At 40.1% G+C, this 18,871-nt stretch overlaps 2 protein-coding genes across 2 annotated transcripts in view; both read right to left on the reverse strand.

The window, feature by feature from the left end:
* The window catches only part of LOC139451687 (nuclear cap-binding protein subunit 1-like), a 28,141-nt gene extending 16,582 nt beyond the window's left edge, over nucleotides 1-11,559 (reverse strand). Inside the window, exons 1-9 of the mRNA XM_071233038.1 lie at nucleotides 11,459-11,559; nucleotides 7,436-7,521; nucleotides 6,021-6,121; nucleotides 4,455-4,539; nucleotides 3,805-3,876; nucleotides 3,418-3,525; nucleotides 2,914-2,961; nucleotides 2,603-2,676; nucleotides 1,572-1,641 (exon numbers count right to left, since the gene is read on the reverse strand). Of these exons, the coding sequence (XP_071089139.1) occupies nucleotides 1,572-1,641; nucleotides 2,603-2,676; nucleotides 2,914-2,961; nucleotides 3,418-3,525; nucleotides 3,805-3,876; nucleotides 4,455-4,539; nucleotides 6,021-6,121; nucleotides 7,436-7,521; nucleotides 11,459-11,504 (690 nt within the window). The 5' untranslated portion in view covers nucleotides 11,505-11,559. The remainder of the gene's footprint in view (nucleotides 1-1,571; nucleotides 1,642-2,602; nucleotides 2,677-2,913; nucleotides 2,962-3,417; nucleotides 3,526-3,804; nucleotides 3,877-4,454; nucleotides 4,540-6,020; nucleotides 6,122-7,435; nucleotides 7,522-11,458) is intronic.
* Nucleotides 11,560-15,945: 4,386 nt separating this feature from the next.
* Nucleotides 15,946-18,285, reverse strand: LOC139451790 (polyubiquitin-C). Its single transcript, XM_071233125.1, has 2 exons — nucleotides 18,183-18,285; nucleotides 15,946-17,645 (listed from the first exon to the last, which is right to left on the reverse strand). The coding sequence occupies exon 2, from the start codon at nucleotides 17,640-17,642 to the stop codon at nucleotides 16,041-16,043; it is 1,602 nt and encodes a 533-aa protein (XP_071089226.1). The 5' UTR covers nucleotides 17,643-17,645; nucleotides 18,183-18,285; the 3' UTR covers nucleotides 15,946-16,040.
* Between the last annotated feature and the right edge of the window lie 586 nt (nucleotides 18,286-18,871).

An 18,871-nucleotide genomic window follows, 5' to 3' on the forward strand; every position in this document is an offset into this window, starting at 1 on the left:
ACATAGTGCTAGTGTGTGATACAGCTACATAGTGCTAGTGTGTGAAACAGCTACATATTACAAGTGTGTGAAACAGCTACATAGTGCTAGTGTGTGAAACAGCTACATATTACAAGTGTGAGAAACAGCTACATAGTGCTACTGTGTGATATAGCTACATAGTGCTACTGTGTGATACAGCTACATAGTGCTAGTGTGTGAAACAGCTACATATTACAAGTGTGTGAAACAGCTACATAGTGCTACTGTGTGATATAGTTACATAGTGCTACTGTGTGAAACAGCTACATAGTGCTAGTGTGTGAAACAGCTACATATTACAAGTGTGTGAAACAGCTACATAGTGCTAGTGTGTGATACAGCTACATAGTGCTAGTGTGTGATACAGCTACATAGTGCTAGTGTGTGATACAGCTACATATTACAAGTGTGTGAAACAGCTACATAGTGCTAGTGTGTGATACAGCTACATAGTGCTAGTGTGTGAAACAGCTACATATTACAAGTGTGTGATACAGCTACATATTACAAGTGTGTGAAACAGCTACATAGTGCTAGTGTGTGATACAGCTACATAGTGCTAGTGTGTGAAACAGCTACATATTACAAGTGTGTGAAACAGCTACATAGTGCTAGTTTGTGAAACAGCTACATATTACAAGTGTGAGAAACAGCTACATAGTGCTACTGTGTGATATAGCTACATAGTGCTACTGTGTGATACAGCTACATAGTGCTAGTGTGTGAAACAGCTACATATTACAAGTGTGTGAAACAGCTACATAGTGCTACTGTGTGATATAGTTACATATTGCTACTGTGTGAAACAGCTACATAGTGCTAGTGTGTGAAACAGCTACATATTACAAGTGTGTGAAACAGCTACATAGTGCTAGTGTGTGATACAGCTACATAGTGCTAGTGTGTGATACAGCTACATATTACAAGTGTGTGAAACAGCTACATATTACAAGTGTGTGAAACAGCTACATAGTGCTAGTGTGTGAAACAGCTACATATTACAAGTGTGAGAAACAGCTACATAGTGCTAGTGTGTGATACAGCTACATAGTGCTAGTGTGTGATACAGCTACATAGTGCTAGTGTGTGAAACAGCTACATATTACAAGTGTGTGAAACAGCTACATATTACAAGTGTGTGAAACAGCTACATAGTGCTAGTGTGAGAAACAGCTACATAGTGCTACTGTGTGATACAGCTACATAGTGCTACTGTGTGATACAGCTACATAGTACTAGCGTGTGTGAAACAGCTACATATTACAAGTGTGTGATACAGCTACATAGTGCTAGTGTGTGAAACAGCTACATAGTGCTACTGTGTGATACAGCTACATAGTGCTAGTGTGTGTGAAACAGCTACATGGTGCTAGTGTGTGAAACAGCTACATGGTGCTAGTGTGTGAAACAGCTATATGGTGCTAGTATGTGAAACAGCTACATGGTGCTAGCGTGTGAAACAGCTACATGGTGCTAGCGTGTGAAACAGCTACATGGTGCTAATGTGTGAAACAGCTACATAGTGCTGGTGTGTGAAACAGCCGACTCACTTCTTCCTGTGGGTGAGGGTCATCGGTAGCCCACACTCTCAGTGCTGGCACATGGATGTGCTGACGTTTGCTGGAAGAAACACATGAAGTCCATGACCAACACTTCACACACATCATATCAGAGACTGAATGAACATGAGAACACTTCTGGTAAGTAGAGAAATGATTTCAGTTTGGCCTTCACAATATGAACAAGAGTTTGCCACTAACGTGGCTATATCCCCTGCCCCTGTTGCAGAGTTTATGACATAATGAAATCTAAACAAACCCTAACCCCGAGGTGGAACTTGTCATGGAAATTATAAAAAAAGAGAGAGTTTGGAACCTAAGTCCATCTTGCTGCCATGGAAACGTAAAAAATAAAAATTTCTAATATTTCTAAATAGCAAATGGCACCAGTTCAGCATGTACTTGACAGACCTGCAAAGTTTCATGAAAAAATACTGAACGGTTTCTGAATTATGCTCCGGAAACGAAACGTGATGGACGGATGGACGGATGTACGGACGGATGGAGCACGTTTCTACTTACTTTGTTGCGTGGGGGATAACAAGGGACATTAAAAAATACAGGCAAAATATTATTCTAACATTACAAAGTAGAGCATGACCTTTACCACAAAGTGAGTGAGTGAGTGAGTGAGTGGGTGAGTTTGGTTTTACGCCACTTTTAGCAATATTCCAGCAATATCACAGCTGGGGACACCAGAAATGGGCTTCACACATTGTACCCACATGGGGATTCAAACCCGGGTCTTTTGGCGTGACGAGTGAGTGAGTTGGGTTTAGAGCCGCTTTGAACAGTATTCCAGTTATATCACAGTGTGTCAGGTTAATGTGGGAGGAATGCCCAAAGTGATGCAGGTCTCAGACATTTACCACTTCGACAAAACCCACAAGCACGGGCATGGTGCTGAATAACCAGCCATGACACCCCCCTCGGTGTGACGAGCAAACACTTTAACCACTAGGCTACCCGACCACCCTTATCACAAAGGATAGATAAGTCTTCAATGGGGACAGTGTCTGTACCTGATGTAGTTGTCGACGGTGGCCAGGAGCTTACTGAGCTCAGTCTCCTTCTTCTCGTGCAGTTCCTGTCCAACCTACAATACAACATTAATTCACAGTTAAAGTAACATCTGTACATATTTAAGCAGTGTTCGAACTTATGGTCCTGGGGTCCTTCGGATTTGGGACACCCCTTAATCTCTGACATTCAACAATATGGTAATGACAAGGACCCCTCATGCTTATTTTCAAACATTATATAAGTGATTGATTCAACAATCCAATCATACACTGAGATATGAACACTTGACACAAGGGCTGGAACAACTTACCCAAGGCAAGGCCGTCAGAACACAGTACACATACCAGTCAGATCGAACCTAAAAAACAACAAGATATTATGACGAGTGTGGATGTAAAAATACACAAATATAATCAAGAACCAGGAACAGAGCCACAATTTGGCGATCAATTATGCAGCAAAAACAGCAAATTCTTTGTAAACGTAACTGATTACTGAAGTTTCAAACATGGAAGCTACTCTCTGTAGTATTGCCTATCTCTTCAGAAAGACACAGCTCGACTTGACGTATGCACCATGAGAATACTGTGTCACCCTAATTTTATTGTGTTCAGACATCCAAGAGAAAAGGGGCCTACCATTTCATATTTTATATTTTTATTATTTTTCAAGCATTTTGGGGCCAAATATTTTTGTTGTTATCATAATTATGTACCATATTTATGAAATTCCCATCTTACTAGGAATGTAACAGTTGACCTACCATATGTATGTATACACTAATGGGATGTAATAATCAACTGATGTTCACTACCTGTGGTATGTTGTCCTCAAGAGTCACCTCGATGAAGTTGTCAAACATCTGCAGCAGCGACCCTGACACCAGCACATGGCAGTTGACCAAGTCAGACAGGAAGCGCACCTTGGTGGACAGACAGTGGATGTCATGTGGATGACATGTGGACAGTGGATGACATGTGGATGATATTTATATGTCTACTGGGGTTTGAACCAGGCAAACAAACAACAGATAGTCTAACCAACATGTGTCGGAATGTTTTTCATGTTCTACAGAATTAAGTAATCTTAATGAAACATAAATTAACAAAACTGATCAGCATCAATAAGAATCAGATTGAACTGAATGTCGTGTTGTCATGGGGGTGAAAATGTGCTGGGATCGAAGATGAAACCTACTTACAATCATGCGTGCATTTTCAAACTCGGCTGTCTTCAGTGCTTCTTTCAAGTTGCGAACTAACATTTCTATGAACTGTGAAAGATAAAATAAGAATGCAGTTACTGTCAACCCAATCTAGTGTCTGAGTCTCACACAACTTTTGCCACTTACACATCCACAGAGTACTCAATCATAATCATAGGACAGTTGAAATTTCCTCCTTGGTTCTCGTGTGTTTGTTCCAACAAATCAGTATCAGTAAGTACAATACTTAATATTACTCTGAAGACATGAATATCTCAAAGTGAGTAACATTAGTTTTAAGGTTCTACTAATTTTCATTATACTATAAATGCATATTGCATGTTGATATTCTTATGGTTAATAGTTAAAACTTTCAAACATAAATTGCATATTACATAGAATTGTCCGCACAATCAATAATGGAAATATACAATCAATGTTTGCAAGGTGACTGATCTAAGGATCATCAGAACACCCATCCCTATTTCAATTTTAAATTACTAGATTCTCGAATTTATTTACTGAAATCTTATCCTTCCTAAACTTTGAGGGAGGATGTCTACAAGATGAGTTAGTTCTTCTTGAGTACCGAAACTGAGGGAGGATGTCTACAAGATGAGTTAGTTCTTCTTGAGTATCTTACTTACCTCTCCACCACAGTTGTAGTTCTTTGCGTTCAACAAACCAATCAGTGTTGTGTAGACAGACAGCTTCTCCGGCATTCCCACCACACTGAAATATACGACACAGTTGTACTAGTTCCTACTGGGAGAACACATCTGAAGCAGTTAGTGCAGGGGGAGATGTAACACTTGATTAACAGTACCGTATTTAGGAGATGTAACACTGGATTAACAGTACCGTATTTAGGAGATGTAACACTGGATTAACAGTACCTTATTTAGGAGATGTAACACTGGATTAACAGTACCGTATTTAGGAGATGTAACACTGGATTAACAGTACCGTATTTATTTGTGTACAATATTGCACTTTTTTCATAACTTTTAGACTCCAAACTTCTGGGTGGGAATTACACATGAGAACAACATGTTACCCCTTTTCCCCAGCCTAGTGTGTGGCCATACATCGCAACGTTATGACCGGAAATTACTGGTTGATAATCATCCACATCGTCAGAGTTATAGAGTAGCTTGACCTAGATCTTCATGTAGAATGTTGTCTTCACTGCCATCATGTGTGTTTCTGCCACCATGGTTTCAGGGATGCTCTGCCAGGGCTTCCAGTACCCATGTACAAACAAGGGAGAGATCTGGTCGGCGAATGTGGCGTGTCTGGGTGATGGACTTGTGCCCCTCTGCTATCCACTGGTTCCATTTGGCATGAACTTTACACTTTAACGGCTTGTTTATGCTGACCTCCAATGGTTGTAGCAGTCCAGCGACGAACTGAAAGTTTATGTCTTTCCATAACTTGCTGACTCCACCCAACCCTGGCCTTGAGTCAACTTTGTTGCTGTTTCCATTGCCTTGAGACCTATGTCACTTGTGTCAACTCCAATATTGGCCGTTCTGCGTTATTTTACCCACTCGATCAGCTCATCTTCCAACTTCGGAAATTGTGCAGATTTCCCCCTTTCTGCCTTACTTCGGAACGGTTTTGAAGTTTGGTCATGTTTTCGTGTCTCAGAACATCCAAAATGATGCCCAGTTGCCATTTTCCTCTGCATACAAGACTGCCTTCAGTTTCCCTCCACTTGGGCATGATGTTCGCTTAAACGCCATGGTCAAGGACACTGATGTTTTATATAGCAGCAGGTTGAAACCAGTTTATAAAGAATTGAGTGAGTGAGTATGGTTTTACGCCGCTTTTAGCAATATTCCAGCAATATCAAGGCAGGGGACACCAGAAATGGGCTTCACACATTGTACCCATGTCGGGAATCAAACCCGGGTCTTCGGCGTGACGAGCGAATGCTTTAACCACTAGGCTACTCGACCGGCCCAGTTTATAAAGAAAAGCACTTTTCTTACTTTCATTAGTAAAAGATGAATATTTTGTTCTCCTGTGACATCATAACCATGGGTCAATCACTGCATTAACTACAGAGCAAAATAAGTACACTGTCAATATCCTGAACAAATTGATTTATAAACATTTAATATAAACAGGATGTTTAATTGCGGTGCCTCAGACGAATGGGCCACCCGTGCCCCCAGTACTCCAAGAAGGATGACCAACAGTGTCCCTACCATTCACAGAGGATTCTCAGTATCTTGTGCTTGTAGTTGGGCAGGTCTGCTTCCAGCACACTGGCCAGTCCCTCCAAGTTGCTCTCAAGGGATGAAGTACTCTGTAATGTATACATTCAAATTGCCACTTTTCCTTAAGACATACATGTTTTGCATTTTTGTTTCTAAAATGTCATTAACCTCACGCTGCATCTTTTTCACTAGGTGTGTTGCAATGTGTTTTGAACTAACAAGTGGAGTTAAAGCACTTGAGTGGTGTCCCCAAAAACCCAATATAATGTATAATGGTCGTAACTTGGCTCTTCATTTTCAAAGATGTAGAAGACAATACATTTTGGCAAAAAGAGCTGATTCTATGCTGCAGTCTGTACTTGATTAACACTATAACATGGCAGCATGTAAGGACGATAGTATCTACAGTCAAGTCTCGTTAATCCGACATTGTTGGTTGCATATGATTATGTCGGATTAACGAGTATGTCGGATTAACGAGTATGTCGGATAAACGAAATTAGGTAGTATCAACATTCGTGACTGAAAATTGGATAACTATATGATACATAGCGATTCAAATCCTGTTGTTTATTGTTAAGCAAGTTTATCTCTGCAGCCATTGAAATATGCAGCAACTCGCTGACTCGTCTCGCATCAAAACATGGGGCTGTGTACTCGCGGGCAGATGACCAGGGAGTACGCTGATCACTATGTCGGATTATTGAGTGCTTCCAGCAATTCGTTACAAATTAGGTGTGTTGGAATCGGAGTGCAAGACTGTCGGATTACCGTGTCTAAATAGCACTGATTTAATCGGTTCCCATCATTTGAGTCAGATAAAGCTGATAGTTGGATTAACGAGACTTGGCTGTATGTAACTGAGTTGTTTCCACCATACCGGTTGTACTGGGGGATGTCTCACAACTGTGAGGTGAGGTGAGGTGAAATGGGGTTTAACGTCGCGTCCAAGATTATTGCACTTATATAGCGACATGTATGTGTGTGTGTGTGTGTGTGGCTGCTTGTACTAGTCCGGACTGATGCCGATTTATAATGCTAGCACACTGAGATACCATGCCGCAGTTTAACATGAATACCCCACACAGACACAGGTATACTGACTCCGAGCCGACCACTCCTTGTTTTAGCCCCTTAATGCCGAGCGCCAGACAGGGTAACAACAAGTACCATCTTTTAACGTCGTTTGGTATGGGGACCAAACCCCAGGCCTTCCGCTCTCCGGGCGGATGCTCTACCATTAGACCGGGGAGGCAGTCCCCTCACAATTGTGAAGAATTGTTTTAGTACAGCATCAATTACATTCAAGTAATATTTCAGATATTTCTGGTGTACAATTGCAGCAAGTATTACCATGGTTACCAAAACGCCTCTCATCAAAGTATGAACAATCCATCAAATACCTTTTCTCCTACTCTTGTGATAAGAGATTCCAGGCGATCTTCAATGTCCACAACATCTGACTGACGTCTCCTTTTACGTGATGGACCTGACAAGACAATACAAGATGAAACGTTTCTTGTAATTCCATATTATTTGTTTTCACCTTAAATTTATATGATTAAGAAGAACATATCTGGTTAGAAAACCTTCATACTCAGTAAATACTTATAATGATGACAAACACATTTCCTGATGCATACATATAAGCATGTATAGCAGGTAAAATGTAAACATTTCATTGAGATGGATCTAGCCAGCAGGGCTGACAAAAGTTTACAAGCCACTGGGCCTTCAGACATATTGAACATGTTGAACAAAGACTCAATTCTACAAATGTTCAAATGCTGACAATCTATAGTACATTCTCAAAAGGTTAAACTAGCAGCAAATTTCTGCTCTTAATAATTTTGTATTCTTTAAGTTTATAAAAACACTTAATATACTTTTTTACTCTGCTATAAAATACTGTAAATCAAGGAATTGATGTGAGCATGAAATTAACATGAAAAATGTGAGTTTTCTTGCTAACATTAATAAAGTGATGCATTTTTATCTGGACGTACTGGATTTGAATGTCACATCATCTTTGTACTTGTTAACCTTGTCAAGTGATCGTATAGTTAGAAGCAAAACACTTTTCACCAACATGGTGCAGCAGAGCAACAGCAGAGTAACAGCAGAGTAACAGCAGATTAACAGCAGAGTAACAGCAGAGTAACAGCAGTCGTTGTGAAAACATAACACTGATCATTAATGTTTAAAGGAGCAGTAATCTCTGGCTTCTTCTCAGACATCAGGCAACAACCAGTCCCGGGGAATTGCTTTAGATCAGTGCCCCTTTTAAGGACTGCCCTAACTAGTGTGACTTGCATGTCTGTTGACCTATCTCATTTGAATATGACTTATTTGGAATTTCCTGTTCTTCATTTCCTAGAAGAGTGGTCACATGTGAAGAAGGAGAAGTTCAGTTTGTGAAACCTACCACTACCACTACCACTACCACTACTATTACTACTACTACTATGTTCTTTCTCTGGGCAGTTTATTTCCCTGCTTGAAAACAATCTAAGGCAATGTATTCCAAGAAACATGATGACCATGAAATAAAAGAGTAATTTAACCAGGTTAACTGTTAAAATAAACATTTTTTCACAACTGCCCATAGCACTTAACATGCTGAATGTTTATATTGCAGTTTATCATATAATGGGTAGGTTTCTCGTCAGGATAAAGCCAACGGATAAAAACGATATCCGTTGGGGTCATATGCGGATAGAGATGCAAATATCAAAGGTCAAGTAGGGACTACTTTCACTGTTTATAAACAAACATGGCGTGGCCCTCGTCATTCGGCAATTGAGTCAGAATTAACCATCGGGAATCTGGATAAACTACAGGGATAATTGCTATCATTATCAAAAGAACAGTCTAAAATACTGAAAATCAGCATGTAACTGTGACGTAGCTAAGGCATTTTATAAATTTTGGCATCTTTGGAGATATAAATTTCGAAACAATTTTGCGAGGACACTAGGCCTAGCCAAGCGGGATCAGTAGCCATATCTGTGCATGTAGAACTCTGCGGCTTGAAACCTTCTCCACAAATTAAAATAGTTGGATTTTTCCGAAATATGTTTGAATTGTTACCTTGTTTCGTTTTGTCGCTGTGTGTACATCTGACTACACTTCTTAACGTTATGACAAGACAGACCGACTGTCAACAACGTCTCATAGACTATGACGTTTCATAGACTAGGGTAAGAGTAGCTTCCCTTAGACAAAGGGCAGTTACTCTAGCGGACAGACCGGTGGATTGCTGCGAAAGGCAATTACAAACAATTGTTGTTTTGCGTATATGTTGCTTCGCCACTGTATAAGAAAGAGATTGTCTACTGTCACTGTCCGACTGACACATCACTTACCCTGTGACGTAATAACTCGCAATGTTTCGGGGAGCACCTTTAGAATACAGTACCACAACTTCTCGTGAGGACGATCTCTGCCGTAGGTCACATGTCTCAAGACAAGCAACCAGTTTTAGTGAGAATCCGTCGGACGCGAACCCGCGACCTTCGGATTGTTAGCCTAACAGCTAACCGACTGAGCTACGTCCACTGTTAAACTTAGTGCAAATTAACCTAGTCATGCCTATGACGTTACGGAACTGAACGAAAAGGGTCTAATAGGTGACGGACACTTACGAAGGTTACGGGTAGGCATGGTGTCTCGTAACTTTAGTCTATGGACACTTACGAATGATCCCGATGCCATTTGGCACACTCGTCCCATTCCGTAATCTACAAGATACAGGGTGGTGAGGAATGAGCCGATATGCCGCGAACTGAAAACGGCTCAAGGCGTCAGACGTCAGACGTCGAACTTGCCAGTGCGCATGAATGATATGGTATTTAATAATTCGTCAGGTGATTTTTGTGACAGAAAAGTGTGGTAGGGAACACTGTAAGGATGATGTGGATAATAGTAAGGAACGATGGAGGAATAAGCATGACTAGTGACGACACAACGGTGAGTTCACTTTTGAATCAGTACTGAAAAAATGTAGCCGGTGAAAGTGGCTTGTGTGAATGTTCCAGGACAGTTTCCAGTAGCCAAAATATTTGACACAAAACCATTTCATCCTTTTTACTCGACGTTTTTGTGGGAAGAATATTAGGAGCCGCTATATAATCTATAATAGCCACTAAACGAGTACCTAACCCTAATGATCGTAAAGGGGTGATTGATCGTAAAGGGGATCCAAGGGTTAAGGATAGACTTAGGGTAATCTAATAGCCACTAAACGGGTTCCTAACCATAATGATCATAAAGGGGTGATTAATGTAAAGGGGATCCAAGGGCTAAGGATAAAGTTCGCGGTAACCTACCCTAACACTGGCGACATTTGGATGTGTTCAGCACCAATTAAATATCCCTAATAAACTACATTCTTGTGCATAATAATGAAAATTAATGCACCGAAAAAATAATATATGTATATTAATTCCCATTTATAACCCTTTTAGCCACTTGAATTACGAGAAAAATGAAATAAAAAATAAATAAAAAATAAAAGTGCTTTCGTAAACTAGCGCTTGCTATAAAATGCGATGCTGCAGGCTATATTCAGTAAACAAATATTCAAAACTCTCCACAGCGCTTGGCGTATTCAATAACATTTCGTGTAGAGATGATAGATCACTGGGAGGAGCTTATGCACACTCGATGACCCCTGACGTCACAGGGCATTGTTTCGCCAGTGTGACTGGCAACAAAATACTACAAATTACGTCATAGGGTATGATCACGTGTTTGAAAAGTTTGTGGTACTGAATTCTAAAGGTAGGCCTGTTTCGGTAATGTTTGTGAGAGAGGGAAAGAGATTTTGAAGCACAGAATTAAAGAATGACATTATATGATGAAGAGGTTATCACGCTTGTGTGTTTTGGGATGGTAAATATCCTGCATTAGGAATAAACACTATGTATTTAGCTCGCCAAGGCTTGCTAAATACAATGTTTATTCCTAAAGCAGGATATTTACCATCCCAAAACACACTCGCGTGATAACATCTATATACACGATGCATTCAACCTTGTCTTAGTAATGGCCTCCAGTAATAGTTTTTCAGCTTCCATTTCATTCTATTTGTACCGGCAATAGTTAAACAGTGTTTGTTGTGCTTAAAATCATACGTAAATAAACCATTTTCAGAAACAAAATAACCTCAACTGTCCATGCGTTTGATCAAAATAAGTCTTGGATATACACAGCGATAGGTGGATGCCGGGCAATATTTTTATTTATTAATTTTAACATTACTGAGTGCCAAATGGGTATGCTCTTATCAATCTACATTTGTAACATTTATCTCAATACTGCAGTGGATGAAATCCTTTTAAAGGCAATATTTCACCAATATTCTATTAGTACTGGACACCATAAAGACATAATTCTATATAATCAAGCTTGCATTATCAACGCACCATCATCTTCATCGTCACTGTAAGATGCTCTTCGTCGTCGAGACATTTTTACGTCTTATTTATCTGGTTTGAAAACCCGGCGTGAAAAAGAAAGCCCGCCTTGATACGGAAACGGAAGTCATGAAATCACACACGCACAAAATGGATTTGTGATGTTTCATTGGCTAAATATATATATCGTTTACCCATTATGTTTAAAGATGTTTAATCGGGGTTTCCGTGGCCTGTAGAACATAACACAAAAATTAAAAAGAACAAGAGAGAAAAAACAACAGGATTTCGTCTTCACATTTAGTTTTCATACTAAAATCGAAAATGCATATGGTTTATCAAGCAAAGAAACAATTCCTGCAATGATCCCATATTAAGTGTGTCAAAGTTTTGCCCGTTTTAGAATAGGTCATTAAAATTTATAATGTCAACCACTGGTTTGTCTGGTCGACGGTTTGACAAGTAAGTGTTCTGAAAAAAGGGGATGCATTCTTATGCATGCATATATACTTGGAAATCTAATCTCGCATCTCATAGCTATCTTATGTCATGGTCTTTTGTACCGCCATATCACATAAACTACATGACTATGGCGTTCTGACATAAATATCCCCGGTTCAACAAACCTAGTTGTAGCACATCATAAATCATTTTCAGGAAAACGCGGGAGCGAGTAAACCACAGGTACGGCCTCTCTTGGTTACCCATAACTTAAAACAAATTAGAGCCTGCTGGGTGCAGCTTTCACTCGGCTAACAACAGACCAGGCTTCGATTCTCCACAATGAGTACACTATGTGAGGCCAGTGACCCCAAATATATCCAGACATGATTGCTGAATAAACAATGTAGACACATGTTTGTGTTATACATGCACGACAGAGTGCATGAATTGATACATAACATCATGCTGCCTCTAAGATTCGACTTAATGGATCACGGGAGGTCAGGCTCGATGACTTGGTTCATAGCAATGCAACGTACCGGAGATCGTTGCTCATAATATCAATCATTGTATTTGACCTATATTCTGTTATTGTAGAAACGTTCGGTGCATGAAGAGTACATTGTTTTATTATATGAACTATGTGAACTTTTAGACACTGATCTAGATTGAGTGGCGATTGTCAAAAACATAGAATATATACATTTTTAGTTTACTTTGATTTTGTTTTTACCCGTGAAGATACGGGTAGAGAATAGGCCTTCAGCAACCCATGCTTGCCGTAACAGGAGCTCATGCTTGTCGTAAGAGGCGACTAAGGGGATCGGGTGGTCAGACTCGCTGACGTGGTTGGTGTATCCCAATTGCGTAGATCGATGCTCATGTCAATCACTGGATTGTCTGGTCCGGAGTCGATTATTTACTGACCGCCGTCATATAGCTGGACTATTGCTTAGTGCGGCGTTAAACAACACTTTTCTCCACAAGCGTTTCAATCAAAGCACCTGTTGAATACAGACCACACTGCCATTGCCAGCTCGATGTGCTTACGATTTTAAGAGCGCTTTCATCGAGATTCGCTTTTCAGTAAATAACGGAGCACAGGCAAACTAGACGTCAATGGTATGAGTGATGCCACCGCCAGGATGTGACGACACACTTTCACTTAGGTCACGGGACTGACGACCTCATCCCACTGTTATAAGCAAGAAAACTGGAACTTCTTTCACGTCATCGTTGCATGGGGAAGATTTTCTTCAGACTTTCTGGACCATGGGACTTTTATCAAGTCACTTTTATCATTTTTTGTATTGATGTCTCCAAGTGGTACCATGGTTAAAACGTGCCCACTTCTGGTACCCTTAACCAAACAAGCCATTTGTGTGTACAAAATATCCTTGTAAGCCATCTTGGTAATCAGAATCTCATTTGTTTCAAACTTAGTTGCAGATTTGTCAATTTCTAATCAACAGACAGGTTCTATTAAATATTTTAAAGATATTATAGATATTCTGTCAAACATATTTATTCAAGCAGCTTAATCCTTTGTGTCGGTATGAGTTAGGTTTGGATATCAAGATCTATTTCAATGCTGGTCCAACTGGATAGGGCTATCAGATGTTGATAATTCAAATTCCTAGCATCAATTGTAGTATTTACCTTCCACAGTTATCAAATGTCTAACCATGAACAAAATATGAAGTTAAATTTGGTGCACACATATTTGCTGTGTGGTTTTGAACACTTGATGAATGTTAAGTACAATATTTTAGATACATGGTACTCAAAATCACCACCAGTTTCAACATATTCATCCATTGCATACATTTAATTTCTGTATTAGTTTTTTCTGTGTGCACTTACAAGTATGTAATAAAACTGAGAGCTCAACTTGGTAGCAATAAAATTTAATATCCATGCTGCATGTATTTTAGCATATATATAAATACATATGCCAAAGATAAAGTTTTCAAGCCTCCCTTTGCTTACATTCCACCTTACAGTACTTTTCAATCATAGATTGTGGTTCACAAGTTATTTGCATTTTTCTTTAAAATTCTCTGATAATGACAACTGTAATCACCATAGTGTTAGTCTCTGCCTCACTGACATAGTTCAAACTAGAATAAGCTTGTCCTTGCTGTATACATCCTCAAGGAAACTGTACTGGAAGTATGTGACCGGAAAAATGATGACCTTCAAAGAGTTGTTTGATAGAACTGGAACTCAGAAACTTCTTAAATAACAATTACCCAACACTCTTAGTATAGATTAGTTGATGCACCAACTTACAATGTTGGACAAGTGCAAAACAAATTTTCCAAGCATGTATAGTTTGTTAAAAAATAATATATACTGAATGAAAAGTAAGCAATCATGAATAATTTTGAGGATATTTTTAAGAAATTGTGTGTTCAGTCTTCATTATAAGAACAATATTCTCATGACCCAAAGATGTTTCTGATCATTATATATGGGTTTGTGTGCATAGAATGTCATGCGAAGACGTTTACAATGTGTAGATGTATTTTTGTACCTCTGATGCAGCTGTGAGGCCAAAGTGTGGATGCAGTTATATTTAGTGATAACATACCCACTTAGTCAGGTAACTAATCATCACTTGATGTTGGCTACATATAATATGCATTAACATCCAACTTCTGAGACTCAGATTATCAGGAAAATGTCAGGTAATTGCTATGGTATATTTTTAATGATCACTCAGACATCCCAATGAAAGTTGAAACAGGACAAAATTGACAAAAAGAACTTTATCTATAACTTCTTTATTATACTGTGATAGCAACATTTTGGAATAGATCCTTATACTCTTGTCAAGCAAGACAGCTGTGTCAATATGACTTATGCCGAAACATGGCTATTACAACATAAAGATATTTTTGTCTACTTTGTCAGAAATACCCAGATAGCCGCCAACAGGATATCAGTCAACCATTTCCATTTCTTTGATAAGCATTTAGAAGATGGAGTACTAAGTAAGGATAAGAATTTATGGATAAGTGTAATAAAGAAATTGTTCATCCATAAATTCTTATCCTTCCTTACCATTTCCATTGTAAATCCCCCCCCCCCCCCTTATCCATCACCACCTGCAATAACTGTCATTTTGGAGGACTGACATAATCATAAAATATACCCCAGGAAAATACCCAAGTACCCCTTACTATTTATTTTCATATAAAACTGCATTTTTAAAAAGGATAATTTTGTAATTCTTTTTCCAAACAAGTCTTTCTATACAGAAGCTGAAATTGATTATGTATACTGCGATTATTATTTTATTTGACCAGTTTCAATTGCTTCTTCTCATTTGATAGGACAAGTCCTTGGGACTATCCAGAGGAACAGTGTTCTGAATAGGGCTGGCTAAAAAGATCAATAATCGATGGGAAGAAATATTGAAAAATTGTGTCATCGATAATATCTTATACAAAATATTCTGATGAAAAGTTTTAATTTATCGAAGCAGACTTGTTTTTGACCATTGCCTGAAGACTGCAAGCAACTGATTTTGTTGTAGCTTAAATGTCAAAGTAATCCATGCAAATAAATGTCACCAATGATGTGAAATATGTTTTCTCCGAGCTCTTTGCATTTTCGCTCAAAGTTACTTCTCGGATATTAATTGATATATGATTGTTATTGAGTTAACTCTCAATCTAAGTGAGTGAGTATGGTTTTACGCCGCTTTTAGCAATATTCCAGCAATATCACGGCGGGGGACACCAGAAATGGGCTTCACACATTGTGCCCATGTTGGGAATCGAACCCGGGTCTTAGGCGTTACGAGCGAACGCTTTAACCACCAGGCTACCCGACCGCCCCTCTCTATCTAAGATTTATATCGATAGCCAGCCCTAGTTGTTATACCTACTTTAAATCCGGTTTGTACTGGTGGATTATCGGATATACATCAAAATGTGGGGCAATGTCATGTTGATGTCTAATAATGATATACAGAAGTTTGGAAACTATGATAATAGGAGTTGTGCATACATCCACCAGTTGATAGCAAAAACACAAAAAATAAGTTTCTTTCAGGGTGTTTATTGCACAGAAACTATCAATTCAATATTTATCAGCACATCACAATAAGTTACTGTCCACAAGTTGACATAGCACAGGCTCAGTTTCCACCTCTCAGACGGAGCACCAAGTGGAGGGTGGATTCCTTCTGAATGTTGTAGTCTGAAAGTGTGCGCCCATCTTCAAGCTGCTTGCCGGCAAAGATCAATCTCTGCTGGTCTGGGGGAATCCCTTCCTTGTCTTGGATCTTGGCCTTCACATTCTCAATAGTGTCTGAGGGTTCGACCTCGAGGGTGATGGTCTTGCCTGTGAGGGTTTTCACAAAGATCTGCATACCTCCTCTCAGACGGAGCACCAAGTGGAGGGTGGATTCCTTCTGAATGTTGTAATCTGAAAGTGTGCGCCCATCTTCAAGCTGCTTGCCAGCAAAGATCAATCTCTGCTGGTCTGGGGGAATACCTTCCTTGTCTTGGATCTTGGCTTTCACATTCTCAATAGTGTCTGAGGGTTCGACCTCGAGGGTGATGGTCTTGCCTGTGAGGGTTTTCACAAAGATCTGCATACCTCCTCTCAGACGGAGCACCAAGTGGAGGGTGGATTCCTTCTGAATGTTGTAATCTGAAAGTGTGCGCCCATCTTCAAGCTGCTTGCCAGCAAAGATCAATCTCTGCTGGTCTGGGGGAATACCTTCCTTGTCTTGGATCTTGGCCTTCACATTCTCAATAGTGTCTGAAGGTTCGACCTCGAGGGTGATGGTCTTGCCTGTGAGGGTTTTCACAAAGATCTGCATACCTCCTCTCAGACGGAGCACCAAGTGGAGGGTGGATTCCTTCTGAATGTTGTAGTCTGAAAGTGTGCGCCCATCTTCAAGCTGCTTGCCAGCAAAGATCAATCTCTGCTGGTCTGGGGGAATACCTTCCTTGTCTTGGATCTTGGCCTTCACATTCTCAATAGTGTCTGAAGGTTCGACCTCGAGGGTGATGGTCTTGCCTGTGAGGGTTTTCACAAAGATCTGCATACCTCCTCTCAGACGGAGCACCAAGTGGAGGGTGGATTCCTTCTGAATGTTGTAGTCTGAAAGTGTGCGCCCATCTTCAAGCTGCTTGCCAGCAAAGATCAATCTCTGCTGGTCTGGGGGAATACCTTCCTTGTCTTGGATCTTGGCCTTCACATTCTCAATAGTGTCTGAAGGTTCGACCTCGAGGGTGATGGTCTTGCCTGTGAGGGTTTTCACAAAGATCTGCATACCTCCTCTCAGACGGAGCACCAAGTGGAGGGTGGATTCCTTCTGAATGTTGTAGTCTGAAAGTGTGCGCCCATCTTCAAGCTGCTTGCCGGCAAAGATCAATCTCTGCTGGTCTGGGGGAATACCTTCCTTGTCTTGGATCTTGGCCTTCACATTCTCAATAGTGTCTGAAGGTTCGACCTCGAGGGTGATGGTCTTGCCTGTGAGGGTTTTCACAAAGATCTGCATACCTCCTCTCAGACGGAGCACCAAGTGGAGGGTGGATTCCTTCTGAATGTTGTAGTCTGAAAGTGTGCGCCCATCTTCAAGCTGCTTGCCAGCAAAGATCAATCTCTGCTGGTCTGGGGGAATACCTTCCTTGTCTTGGATCTTGGCTTTCACATTCTCAATAGTGTCTGAGGGTTCGACCTCGAGGGTGATGGTCTTGCCTGTGAGGGTTTTCACAAAGATCTGCATCTTCTGGAAAGGACATAAAAACACATGAATATGTTGGGACAAATTCATTCATTTTTTAGATATATCACAGCAAATGTCTTACTTTAATGTCGTAGAACAGTAATGATTATAAACATTAGTAAAAATCACAGGCACCGTCATATCTTTCTCATGATTACATAAATTATGAATCGTAAGCCTACACCTATCTCAGTTCCCAGGCAACAATAATCCATCATGGCGGACTCAACCACCTCCCTGGAATATATTCTAGGTCACGTAATTAACATCCCAGTTGCGGACATAGATATGGACATCGCAGTATCTTATTTTCCAGAAAGGATGGTCTCGTTTGAAGTATATATTCGTGTTTGTTTCACTTATCAGCCTTGATTGAACGAAAGAATACACAATACAAATAGTTCGAGATTTGTTGAATCATTTCCTGCCATCAAAAGTTTCACATAGTCTGATTCATGATCAGCTAAACCATTGAATCTACGACTCGGGCAATCCTAAACTTATGTATCAACGTTCCATAAAACCGTTCAGATAACTTACGTTTTCGTGATAACAAAGTCTCCTTTCCCAAGATGAACAGCTGTGTAATGACGCTGTGGCAATGGCGGGTTGTATTTATAGTCGCGGGATTGTGTTAGTCACGTGACCTTGAGTACGTCGTTTGATTGGGCAACGTAGAAAGTTCTAGGTGCATCAACAACCAGTCTGAGCATGCCCAAGCGATACCGTACGTACTACAATAATATGATTATGTACGTGTCATAGTCCTCTTTAGCCTACAAACAGCACGTGCGCTTTTAGTAGATAAGAAATGCCAATCGACAGCCTTACTTGTATTTACCAAACATGGCCCCGTAGCATAAGCAAGGTATATAGCACTGTAAGGCACTAGCAGAATATTTCTCAATAAGCGAACCAAGGTCCCCAGTAAACCTGTTGGAATACCTCAACCTCAAGACCCCATTCTATTGAGATAAGGCAATAGAATCATGATTATTGTCATGTGGTATTTTATATACAGCAATTCTTTCGTGTCCATAATATGTCATAGTGTAGATTTTGCATAGGAAATGGCTAGGACCCGTGTAAATGCATCGTCTAACTGCAAGTGTTTATTTGAGTGGTAAATACGGTTTAATCAGATCCAATTTTGACCACAGCAGCTGAGTGTATCATGTGATCCAAGATGACGCGGCACACATTTAATATTTCATGCCGCGAGGCAATGT

The sequence above is a fragment of the Haliotis cracherodii genome, unplaced genomic scaffold (assembly GCF_022045235.1).
Source record: "Haliotis cracherodii isolate W230 unplaced genomic scaffold, xgHalCrac1.p SCAF_1, whole genome shotgun sequence".
Lineage (NCBI taxonomy): Eukaryota > Metazoa > Mollusca > Gastropoda > Lepetellida > Haliotidae > Haliotis > Haliotis cracherodii.